This window comes from Symphalangus syndactylus, chromosome 13, assembly GCF_028878055.3.
Source record: "Symphalangus syndactylus isolate Jambi chromosome 13, NHGRI_mSymSyn1-v2.1_pri, whole genome shotgun sequence".
NCBI classification, from domain to species: domain Eukaryota; kingdom Metazoa; phylum Chordata; class Mammalia; order Primates; family Hylobatidae; genus Symphalangus; species Symphalangus syndactylus.
Genome location: NC_072435.2, coordinates 113,349,191 through 113,361,640, shown reverse-complemented (window position 1 = coordinate 113,361,640; position 12,450 = coordinate 113,349,191). Strand labels below are relative to the sequence as shown.

The following is a 12,450-nucleotide window of genomic DNA, read 5'->3' as shown; positions in this document are numbered from 1 at the left end:
GTTACCCTGACTCTGTGGGTAGGAGAGGGCATTATACATGTGGTAACATTTGAACTGGACCATGGAGTATGTGTAGGGGTTCACCAGGTGGAGGAGGGAGAGAAATGGTAGAAACACTCTGTAAGGGGCAGCTTTGCCGTTCTGTGGGGGCCACTGAACAGGGACTCTCCTGGATTCCTGCCCTGTCTCCTTCATCTATTACAGCATTTTTCTCTTTAGTTACTCCAGAGCAAAAGGGCTCAGTGCTAGAGACAGGGGGGCAAAGGGAAATATCTGCGTGGGGTTTCTGGGTGGTTCTGGTGAAAGGGTTCCAAGAAAGAGGTGGATGAAGCAAAAGTGAAGATTTGGGGCTCAGTTCTTGGCCACCCCAGTGCCTCTGACCTGAGCTTGTCCCAAATCGAACTTCTCAGGATAGTGGCCTCGGGGTGGGTGATGATGTGGGGTTGGGACTGACATGCAGGGTCTGGTGTGGGTGTAGTTGAGAGATGCACCCTGGTGCCATACTGCCTGGTTTCAGGGCTGGCACCACCTTCACCACATCCCTTATCTTCTCATTGCTTTGGTGTCCTCATCATTGGAGAGAAGATAATAACAGCATCCCCCACCTAAGGTTACTATGGTGCTTAAGTGAGGGCATACATGAAAAGCACTTGATAACAGTCCCTAGGACATGGTTGGCACTCAAATCAAAGCAGCAGTAACAGTGGCTGTTGTTGCTGTTATTATCATGATGATGCCTCCTGTTTGATAAAGTTGAAAAATTTTAAATGTCCATGTTTTATGCTTATAATTTCAAAGCTGTTTTCTCTCCATTTCAGATCAAAGCTTAATCAGCACCTTGCTGGAATCCTTGTTTTTAGTGTCTCCTTTCCATCTCTTTCTCAGTATGAGAGGTCCTGTTGGAAATGGAATAATTTCAGCTCCTAATAATCTGTTGGCAAGGAAGATGCCTAGAAAAAAAGAAACAATTCAAAAAGAATCTTAAATACCCTGCTATTTTTTCATTTCAGCAACAGACTGTGAATAATTGCCAAGATCCTCACTTTCTTTATCATTTTTTAATTTTATTATTATCATTATTATTATTTTAGAGACAGGGTCTCACTGGGTCACCCAGGCTGGAGTGCAGTGTACAATCATAGCTCAATACAGCCTCAAACTCCTGGTCTCAAGTGATCCTCCCACCTCAGCCTCCTGAGTACCTGGGACTGCAGGCACATGCCTCCACACCCGGCTAATTTTTAAATTTTTTATAGAGACAGGGTCTTGCTATGTTGCCCAGGCTGGTCTCAAACTCCTGGCCTCAAGTTATTCTCCCGCCTTGGCCTCCCAAAGTGCTGGGATTACAGAGATGAGACACTGCACTCAGCCCTCTTTTTTTTTTTTTTTAATTTTAGCAATGTATTTTATTTAACCCAACATTTGATGCATACAAAAGTATTGTTAGGTATTGTCCATTATTATTATTTTTTTCATTCTAAGCCTATTTCAGTCAAGCCTTGCCACAATTCAAATGCTCATGTGGACGAGTAGCTCTGTTATTAGACGGGGTAGCTCTATACTAAGAAATGGCCAGAATGTGACAGATCCATTCTTGAGGATGTAGTTATTCTCAGCCTTCAGTATACACTTTTTCTGATAGTATCAAATTTTGTCATAAGCTTAACTCTGATGGATACTTGCACTCATAACACATTTCTATTAATTAATGGTTTAAATATCATACCATTACCCATTTCAGTGAGTTACCTATACATTTCCTTACCTTTATGATTCTGTGTAAGGGAGAGTCCCTGGCTTTGTTGCACAATTGTTGCCATGAATGCACCATGTTGTAGGCAGAAGGCAGATGCTCACCCACTGGTAGGGTGAGACCAATGCCCGTGTGTGTAGGATTGAGATCAGACATCACCCCTCTCTCTCCTCTTGAAGGAATCCATAACTGGCCATGGATCAAATGCTGTGAGCTGAGGGGTCCCTGGAAGAGCTCTTCTTTACCTTCCTTCCTTTTACCATTTAGAGCTCCTTCAACAAATATTTAAATTCCTGCTCTATGTGACTCGTTTTCCTGGGCACAGAGTGTACAAAGAATACCATTCAATCTCCTGGGTTTTGAAGAGTCCCCAAGAGAAGAACCAAACTTTCCAGAAGCTTCTGCTTGGTTTCAGCTGCAGATTATTTCTTCTCAAGGAACTATCAGACAGATCTCCATAATATAATAATAATAATTCATGTTTATACTTTGTATTAATTCACTTACGGGCATTTTTTAATCCTCTCCACAATTCTCCAAAGAAGGACTCTTTTGTAGGCAAGAGAACTGAGGCTTGAGAAGTTTAATGGACTCACCCTGGGGTGGTGAGACCAGTTATTTGAATCTCAGGAGTCTGGCCCCAGAATAGTGTAATTCTTACAAGCTGCACCTGCTGTCCTCCAGCAATGCTGCTATGGTGGACACAGTGATGAAGGGTGGGGGCACGCAGGGTGCCTTGTCTATATCACTCTTCTGATCTCTGGCAGCTGCCTGTGAGGCTGTGAGGCACCCCATCGGATCCAGCCTATGATCTGGGGGAGCAGCCTCCTTCCTGAACTCCTAAGGTGGGCACCATCTGAGGCTCCTGGTAGGCACTGGACCAAGAGCTAGACAGAGCCGTGGGTGGGCTGGGAAGAAGAAGCCCAGCACCAGGAGTCCTGAGCAAGAGGAAGCATTTCCAGAAGAGGCCCTGTGACCCTACCAAAGGCTTAGTCTACTTAGATCTCTTGAAAGTCATCAGGCTCAACGTCTACAGAAATACACTGATTATTGTTACATGGAGGAAGGGCAGTGGATTTGGGGATTAAACACGTAGATGGTGAATGCCACCTTGACACAGATCTGGACTCACTTGAGGACAGCCTGGGATTTGCTGTTTTTGTCAAATGGCCAAAGGGCAGCTTGGCCACGGGTTGGGGGCTTGGAGCTCTGGGGACTCGAGATGTTTAGGCAAAAGTTGTGGAATTGGAGTTGGAAGCTGAACTTGACCCTGGCTCTCTAGAGCTTCTCTAGGGAGCTGGGTGAAAAAGAATGGCTGAAGTGTTTGCTTGTGCTCCATGTTAGAATGAGCTTCTTAGGGGGAACTAGGGGTGAGAGGGTAAACCCTTTTTGCCCAGCCCTTGTGTCTCTACCTAAAAGCCTGTGGGCTCTTCTAATTTCTCCCTGTGGGTTTTGGACCCCTCATGGGAAACACAAGGCTGGGCCTCCCTGCTGTAACTTTGTGCACCTATGGATATATTTCCTTTTCCTCTTTTTCTGTCTCCCTTTCAGAGCCAAGAAGAAGAGCAAACCCTTGAACCTCAAGATCCACAGCAGCGTAGGCAGCTGCGAGAACATCCCCTCTCAGCAGCGCTCCCCGCTGCTGTCCGAGCGCTCCCTCCGCTCCTTCTTTGTGGGACACGCACCTTTCCTGCCTTCCACCCCTCCTGTTCACACTGAGGCCAACTTCTCTGCAAGTAAGTCACCCGCCGGGCTGCACTGGGAACGCTTGCCGCGCTACCTCCTTCTCCCCAGCACCTGCTGTCCTCTGTGCCAGGTGCAAACTCTCTTTTCTTTATCTCTAGGGCTTGTGAAATGCTCACTGATAGAGCTTCACCCATCCTCTGCCCACGGCCCCCCCCATCTGCCTATGCCACTCACGCCCATTTGGATGGTTTTGGGGGGGGCATAATTGACGCTGGGGAGGTTGACTGGGTGTTGTTGGTCCCCGGTTCTTGCTTTTTCCCCTGAAGGTGTGAAGGAAAGATAGAGGAAAGCAAGCAGGCATTCAGGGAGGCACCTGCCCTCTCTCTCCCTCCTCCTGGCTGTCTCTCAGCTGCCTGATTACAGGGTTTTTCTTGGCCGCTGTGGCTAAGGCATCTATGATTAAGTTTTGTATTTTTTTCGCCACTCAGGTCAACATATATAACCTTTACATCTCAAAGATGTATTTGGGTTCAAATGGGGTTGAGCATGCTTGAGGTGGTTTACTTTCAGCTCTTACGAATTTCTGCTGGAGACAGGGTGGTTATTACTTGGAGCGGAAATGGAACTTTTTGGTGATGGAGGGCTGAGGTTTCAGAAGGCGTTTAATCTTCTCTATCCAGAGGCCCGATTTGCTGAACAGGCACAGACGTGGTCAGAGGGGCACCCCCCTGAATAAAGCCCAGCCAGTCCTCCAGCCAAGACAGCAACTTTTATTGATTGGTTGCTCAAGAGAAGGAAGGGCTCTGAGAATGTAGAAGAAATAACCCCTGGCCCTTAATTCAGCCACAGGCTGTGCATGTTGTGTTGCTGCTCTGAGAAATGATGAGACGTGTTCACTGAGCACTGATACATGCTGATCACTCACAGGCAGGGCCCCATTTAGTTCTTGCAATAATCCCTCGTGCAGATGGATTATTCCCATTGTACAGAAGGGGAAACTGAGGCCCAGGGATGTCAAAGAACTTGCTCAAAGTCATACAGGTGTTGAGTGTTTGAGCTGGGATTTGAATTCGGTTCTTTCTAACACAGCACACATCATTTGATAACCATGACTGCTCAAATACCCAGCAGAATGCCTTTCTCTAAATATGGGGTTTTCTTCATTACTTTTACCTAAGGGTTCTTACACTTCGAGAATTTGACAAGATCTATTAATTCTGTGCCTGGAAAAAAAGGCACGTGTAATATCCAACATCCCGCTAGATGGTTAGGCTGGGGCCCGAATAATGAGCTTGGTTTATAGCCCATGGGTGTTTATGGTGCATCCATGGTAGGAATCAGCTGAGGGTGTAGACTGATGAACCATGTGGACATCAGTTAGGGGTCAGTCCAGAGACTGCCTTGTCTCAGTGCCCAGGTTAGGCAGGCTCTAAATCGAGCAAACTAAAATAGCACCCACGACTCCCAGGTCCACACCAGAAGGCCAATTTATTAATTTGTCCAGAGAAGTCACTGCCAGAGAGCGCGCCCTTCATGAGGGTGGGCCTGCATGGTAGTCAGAGAGAGTGGCTGCATGCGCGTGGATGAAGAAAAGCGTGATAGTGACATGTCCAGTGTGTAGCAACAGCCAGGTGAGGCAGATGTCACGACCAGGAACAGATGCCTGGGTTCGAACCCCAGTTATTCTACTTTTAAGCAATTATGCGTGACCTCAAGTGAGTTCAAAGCCTTTGAACCTGTTTCCTAATCTGTAAAATGGGGACAATAAGAGGTTCATCTTGTAGATAGTTGTGAGGATTAGATAAGCTCATGCATGCCAAGCCTTCTGCACAGTTCCTGGCACACAGTAGGTGCATAACAAATGGTGGCTTTTATGATGATGTTTTATTCTTGAATCATTTACAGCCTGTGGTCTGATGGTTAATTTGGAGCTTCTGTGGCTAAATGCCTTGCAGTTTACTTCCCCTCCCCACTTCCCCATGGCTCTAAGAGTGCTTGGCATTTACCTTGGCATGACTCTGGGTGGCTGCCTCTAGCAGCCATCTGTCCTTGGTCATCGCCATCCTATGAGTGAATGTCAGCCGGGCCCCCTCCAGGGGTTGGCCACTGCTCTGCACTTTAGTTTTGGCCAGAGTAAAAACATCTCCTTCCTGCTTTAAAAAAAAACAAACAGGCCAGGTGCAGTGGCTCACGCTTGTAATCCCAGCACTTTGGGAGGCCAAGGCGGATGGATCACGAGGTCAGGAGATCGAGACCACGGTGAAACCCCGTCTCTACTAAAAATACAAAAAAGTTAGCCGGGTGGTGGTGGTCTGCGCCTGTAGTCCCAGCTACTCAGAGAGGCTGAGGCAGGAGAATGGCATGAACCCAGGAGGCAGAGCTTGCAGTGGGCCGAGATTGCGCCACTGCACTCCAGCCTTTGCCACACAGCGAGACTCCGTCTCAAAAAACAAACAAACAAACAAACAAAAACACGGATTTGAACATTTGAGCCCCCATCCCTACCAAAGAGTTTTTGAGGATTCATCATGGCTTCTAACTTTTTGTTCCCACCCTGGTCTCCACCTAAGAGGAAAAGCTTTTCTGCTTGCCTGTGGACAGGAGCAAAGTCTTTTATTAAAAGGTGGCTCCCAGCAGTAAGAGGCACCAGGAGCACAACTGCCCCTTGGACAGTCTTGGTTCTTCAAAGAAGTTGCTCTCTGACCTCCCAGAAAGAAGAAAGATAGCATTTGAGTCTCAGTGGAAGAATGAGTGTGTAACCCAAATATTAGCTGAAATCCCAGGGACCAGTTCCCTATCTGTTGATTCTAACAAGTAACAGAAACAAAGGCAGCCTGGTGTGAGGCAGGCAGGTTCCAGTTTGGGAAACGAGATGCTCTCTGTTGGAATCTCAGTGTTGCTGCCGGTTGCCTTTGTGGCCTCTGTCCCAGCCTGGTGTGTCAGCTGCACTATTTCAGTTAAGGCTTACCCCAGTCTGTGAGGCAGGTGCTAGAATTCCCATGTTACAGGTCAAGAAACAGGCTCAGAATGGTGCATGAACTTGTCCATGGGGTCCCTTCTGAATCCAGATCCAATCTAGCCTGCATTGTATCACTTCAACACGGCAAGTTCCTTTCTCTATCTGGGTCTCAGTTTCCCCAGGGGTATGCACTCCCTGAGGGTCCATTTCAGTGACTCTGAGGTCTAGCCACTGAGTTTTCCTAGGCAAATCTTTTGATGCACTTAGAATGCTGGTTCTGGGGACTCTGGGTGGGGCTTGGGGTTGGGAGAACACAGCTACCGGGTGCCCACCCCTCCTTGTTTGTAATAGTTCCCATTCCCATGCCACCGTGCATTCCAGAAGAGAACGCCCTGCTTTTGGGCCCTGGTGGCAGCCTTCCTCCTGCTGAGCCAGCCAAGGGGGCCCCTGGGGCTGCATCCCTGCCAGGCTCAGTCTGTCTGCGTGTTTGTCACTGTCGGCTCTGGCTCTGGTCTGCACTGTGAAGGGTGGTGACAAGCCATCTTGTTACCCCATGATGGTAACGCCTGGGGACAGCGTTAGGCAGATCTGGCTGTAGTGTGGCCAAGCCTCACAACCTCAGGGTGTCCAGCCACCTTGAGTGGGCTGCGAGAAGGACATCACCTTCTTGGGGCTTACCCTACTCCCCTGGCCTGGGAGTGGCGAGTGGGGAAAGGGAGGGAGGGGAATGGCAGGAGCCTTCACTGATGGAGGAATCTGTCTCCAAGGTTCACCAGCCCTTGGGGTTCATAGCCTCACTCAGGTAGGGCTAGAATGAAAGATGTCAGATGCTTCTGTTCACCATGGGCGATATTGACTCAAATGAACCTGCTTCCCAGAGAGAGAGCAGTGGACTTATCTCTCCACCCTTGCTGTATTTATTGTGTGTTGCATTTGGGTGGGCCACCATGCTCTGGTGGTTTGGTTAGGTGCTCTTCACCAGTGGATCATCTTTACTCCACCAATCTGCAAGCTTGTGGGCTCCTTGTAGGCTATCTCTGATCCCAGCTGATGGAGGTCAGGCTGTCTTAAATCCCCTAAAGAAAGGCTACTTTCTTTAGAATGAAAGAGTGCCACATAGATGGAAGGAATAATTGTCATCATTCATTACCGGCTGGTAGAAGTGACTTCGGGTTTAAAGCAACTAACTGGATGCTGTTAAGTCACTGGACAAATTACTTAAACTCTTGAGTCTATTTTCTACCCAGCAACAATGCAGTGAGGATACAATGAGAAATGCATGTAAATTCCCTAGCGTGGAGACTCAGACTTAGAGCACTGAGTCTCAATAAAGGGTGGCTTTGGGAGCTATTGCTGTATGTTACACGATGAAGTGGCTTGCAACAATGATGAAAACCATGTTAATAATAGCATTCGGCCTGTATTGTGTTGACAATGTTCCAGGCATTGCACAAAGCAGTTTACTTTTATTATTTCATTTAAACTCCACCATCCTCTATAAGGTAGGTACTACTATTATCCCCATTTTACAGATGAAGAAACTGGGGCTGAGAGAGTTTAAGCAGTTGGCCCAAGGTCACAAGGTCAGGAAAGAGGTGAAGTTTGCCATCCTTTTGAATCCTCCACTCTGCAATGCTAGGTTGTGAAATTGCAATGTCATCTTCATTAAAACTTGCTTGCTCATTAGGTAGGGAACTGAACATGCTCAAGTTTTCCCTCCGATGTCCTTGCATCACTGGGGGAGTGTGTTGCGGGTGACAGCCTTGCTCAAAGGATGCCTCTTTGTCAGTGTGCTGTGCTCACTTAGAAAGCAGCACACACGTAGACTAACCATTTGCTACTCCACCTGGACTCTGTTGTTATTATTCTAGGGATCTGTTGTCCCAGGTTGTAGCCATCCCCGTAGGGGCCAGGGAGTTGCAGAAAGTAGCCAAAATTACAAGCTGCAGGAAGCCCCTGCAACTCGTTCATCCTGGACATCTCTGGTGGAAGATGAGGAATGACATAGTAATTTTGCCACCTGCAATTTTCTGGGTGTTTCTTTGTTAGCTGCCCGTGACTCACTTAGAATGCTGGTTTTGGAAGCTCTGGGTGGGGCTTGGGGTTGGGAGAACACAGCTACCAGGTGCAGCAGCTTCAGGGCAGCAGCTACCAAGGGGAACAAGTGACTGATGGTTCCAGAACTTCCCCCTCTGGTCATAATGACCCCAGCTGGAGTTACCCACAAGGCCTGGGTCTTACGAAATATTGTCCTTCATGAGGTGTCTTGAAAGATGGCAGCCCCTCTGCCCATCCCTACTCTAAGCCACTCCTGCTCTTTGTCCTGGGGACAAGCTGAGAGAGAGTTGACCCTCTTTTGATAGCCTGGCTTTGCGTGTACCTTGAGGCTGAGTCAGAAGCCTGGTTTGTCGAGGAAGGCAGCAGGTAGCAATAAAGACTGATGGAGCAGAACTGCCTACTCCCAAGAAAGCGGCCGCTGGAAGGGTTATAAAGAGACTCAGGATGGGGGTGATTATATAATGGAGTTTAATGAGGCTTAAGGCCAAGGTTCATTACTCCCCAGAAGAGAGGGAGGAGAGGCTCGTGTCTTGACAGAAGTTTGCTGGCTGAACCACAGTCTTGTCTCAGAATTGGAAGATATTTTGAGCAGTTTGCGTTTGACCGGACTCAGTGGTGCCAATTCCAAGGGGAAATTAGATATCCTATGGAGTTACCCAGAGGACTTTGCTCCCCCAAAATGAGCTGGGGTTGGTGCTGGGATCTCCTGTTCCCCTGGGGACTCAGCAGACACAGGAGGTACCACGTTGCCTGGCATCTTTTAGAAACTCAGGCCCCAGCAGCTTTTTAATGGGTGCTGACCACCTGCTACATGCCAGGCAGGATGTAGATGATTTGCAGGCATTAAAATATATACACCTGGAAATAAACAAAATGCTGCAGAACAGTTCCTAAAGAAAAGCGCTGATCTCTTGCTCTATCCCTCCCCAATCCTGCTTCCCAGAAGCAGCCAGCTTAACTCCTTCTGCTAGTTATTTTGGGGATCACAACCACAATGTAAACCAGGTTCTACCAGGGGTTCTCAAAGTGTGTTCCAGACCACCATCACCAGCAGCAGCAGCAGCATCCCAAAGCTTGTTAGAAATGCAAATTCTTGCTCTTCCCCTCCAGCCCTATTGAATCAGAAGTTCTGGGGAGAGGTCCAGCAATCTGAGTTTTCACAAGCTCTCCAGGGATTTCTGCAGGCTGGCGTTTCAGAATCCCCGGGTTATATGACAGTTTTTTTTAAAGCTTTCATTTTGAAGTAATTTCAAATTTACAGAAACGTTGCAAGAACAACACAGGGGACTTCCAGGCCCCTCTTTACTTAGATTCACTGGTTTTTAACATTTTCCTACATTTGCTTTTTTCTCTCCCTCTTTCTTTCTCTTTCTCTAATTTTTGTGAACCATTTGGGACTAGACTGTATACTCTCTTACATAACCATGTAGAGTTACCAATTTCAGTAAACTTGACATTGAATCAGTACTTTCATCTCGCCGGATTCCAATTTCAGCAATTGCCCAAATAGTATCTTTTAGAGCAATTTTTTTTTTTCTGGTACAGGGTCGAATCTGAGGTCCCGTATTGCGTTTAGCTGTTATGCAAGCTAGAACAGTTTCTCAGCCTTTTTTGTTGTTGCGTATGACTTTGGCCTCTTTGAAGAGGAGGGGTCAGTTACTTTATAGAGCATCTCTCAATTCGGGTCTGCCTGATGTTTCCTCCTGGCTGGGCTCAGGCTAGATGTCCTTGGCAGGATGCCTACATAAGTGGCGTTGAATCTTTCTTAGTATATCACGTCTTTATAGACAACTCCACTGTGTGGGATCAGGAGACCTAAGGTCCTTCTGTGCCCTGCACACTTGCCACGTGGATTTCCAGGAAGCCAGGAGCCCAGCCCTCAGCCTTCCTGGTGCTTCTCTGTGATGGGATGGGAGTTATTCCAGATGTAAGTTTCTCTCAATGTGCAAGAAACTGACACAGAAGATAAAGCCTGGATGTAAGCAATTGGCGTTAAGTGACTGCACATGTGTCAAATTGTCATGATTCGTCTGCAGATGTATCTATTAAATATCTTTATGTTTCAGTGGAGTTTTCAGCCTCTTGTATTGTGTGTTCATTTCCACCCATTTAATGAGGTAGATTCGGCCTTGTCATGGGTTGAATTGTGGCCTCAAAAAGATGTGCCCAAATCCTACCCCACACAGCTGTGGATGTGCCCTTATTTGGAAATAGGGTGTTGGCAGGTGTGATCAAGTTAAAATGAGGTCATTAGGATGGGCTCTAGTCCAGTATGACTGGTGTCCTCATAAGAAGAGGGAGATTTGGACAGAGATGCCAGGATGGCACCAGGTAAAGATAGGGACAGAGATTGGAGTGATGTGTCTACAAGTTAAGGAACGTCAAGGATTGCCAGAGCCACCAGAAGCTGGGAGAGGCATGAGGACATGCTCTCCTGAGGGGCTCCAGAAAGAACCAACCCTGCTTTGAAAATCAAGAGCCCCCTTAATCTTGGACTTCTGGCCTCTAGAACAGTGAGAGAATAAACCCGTCTTGTTTTAAGCTACCAGCTTTTGGTATTTTATTATAGCAGCCCTAGGAAACCAACGCAGACCTCCTCCTCATTTTCCAAATAAGAATAAGGAAAGGCGGTACCAGGGCCAATCTGTATAATCATGGCAAGTCAATACCTATTCAAAGTCTCAGTGTCACCTTAAATGCCAGCTGGAACAGGGCTTTTTCTCTGAGATACCTACTGGGTTCTGAGAAGTACCTGAAAAGAGTGTAGCAGCCTGATGTGGGGGAGAGAAGAAAGAGGTGAGGCAGGGGCAGCTGCTCTCCAGCCCCAGCAGGTGTGGCCCCGTGGAGATAAGGGCCCAGCACTGTGCTGCCAGATTGTTTGATTTCTTCAGAAGTTGGAGATCCTGACTTTTACAAGCACTCTCCCAGTTTAAAAATGTTAGCAACCAATTATACATCCTTTGACACTGTATAAGCCCATATTGGGTAACTCCACAGGTTTGCGGGTTGCATTTTGTTTGGGGGCTCCCCATTTTTAATCTGTGTTCTAGGATAGATGTCAGAGCTAGAAAGGGCCTCAGAAATCACTGAGTCCAGCCCCTTATTTTACAGGTGGGGAAACTGAGGCTAGAGAGTAGAAAGGACTTGCCCAGGGCTATAGAGCTGGGGCTTGAACCTGAGTCTCCTGATGCCAACCAATGGCTCTCTCCATTACATCAAGAGGGTTGCAGAACAGCAGTCTCTGCTGCCACTCAAAGTGCTCAGCAACAAGGTGGTGGAAGTTCAAAGGAAGTTAGTGTGTCTTTGTTTAAATGGTGACACTTTTTGTGTGTATGGAGGGCTGCTGAAGCATGTGGGCATGAGCTGTATGTGTGTGTGCATGTGTGGGTGTGTATGTTCCATGAGAGGCGACTTCTGGGTTCTTATCATCAGTCTTCTCTTGTCCTTGCCTACACATTTTGTACTTCTTGCCCCAGCAAAAACAGTTTGGGCTCAGCATGCAATAGACAACCTCAGACCTTTTGTTATGATTGCTCTCACCAGGAGTTGTGGCGACCAAAATTGATAGGTAAGTGGTTGGCGTTAGAAAGCAAAGGAGCCATTTGTGTCTGTTAGAGTTAAGTCCTGATCCTTGGTCAGGTACATGCTGTCAGAGTGGGCAATCCCATTCCCCCTCGTCGGGATCTGTGTCTGATTGTTACTGCCTTTGTCCCAGTAACCCCTCTCTTGAGCATCAGCTGATTTCAAAACATCAGCTGATTTCTATCTGCGATAGAACTGTACGGTGTGCACAAGGCATTCGTATTCCTTATCCATGCCCCTGCATCCCCATTCTGTGGATGAGAAAACTGACGTTCCAAGAGAGGAAAATTCCTGGCTGGCAGTTACATAGTGCATGAGAGGCAAGACTAAAGACCATAACGCCTTCAGACACCAGGTTGCACGCTCTTTCTGCACGTAACTTGGCCTGACGTCATTTCTATGAAGTGGTAGG

The 12,450-nt window shown here is 47.4% G+C and overlaps 1 protein-coding gene across 2 annotated transcripts in view; it reads left to right on the top strand.

Moving 5' to 3' along the window:
• KSR2 (kinase suppressor of ras 2) overlaps window positions 1-12,450 on the top strand; it is a 526,538-nt gene that overhangs the window by 308,297 nt on the left and 205,791 nt on the right. For both annotated transcript variants that reach the window (XM_055235579.2, XM_055235580.2), the window contains exon 5: window positions 3,305-3,489. In XM_055235579.2, the coding sequence (XP_055091554.1) occupies window positions 3,305-3,489 (185 nt within the window). The remainder of the gene's footprint in view (window positions 1-3,304; window positions 3,490-12,450) is intronic.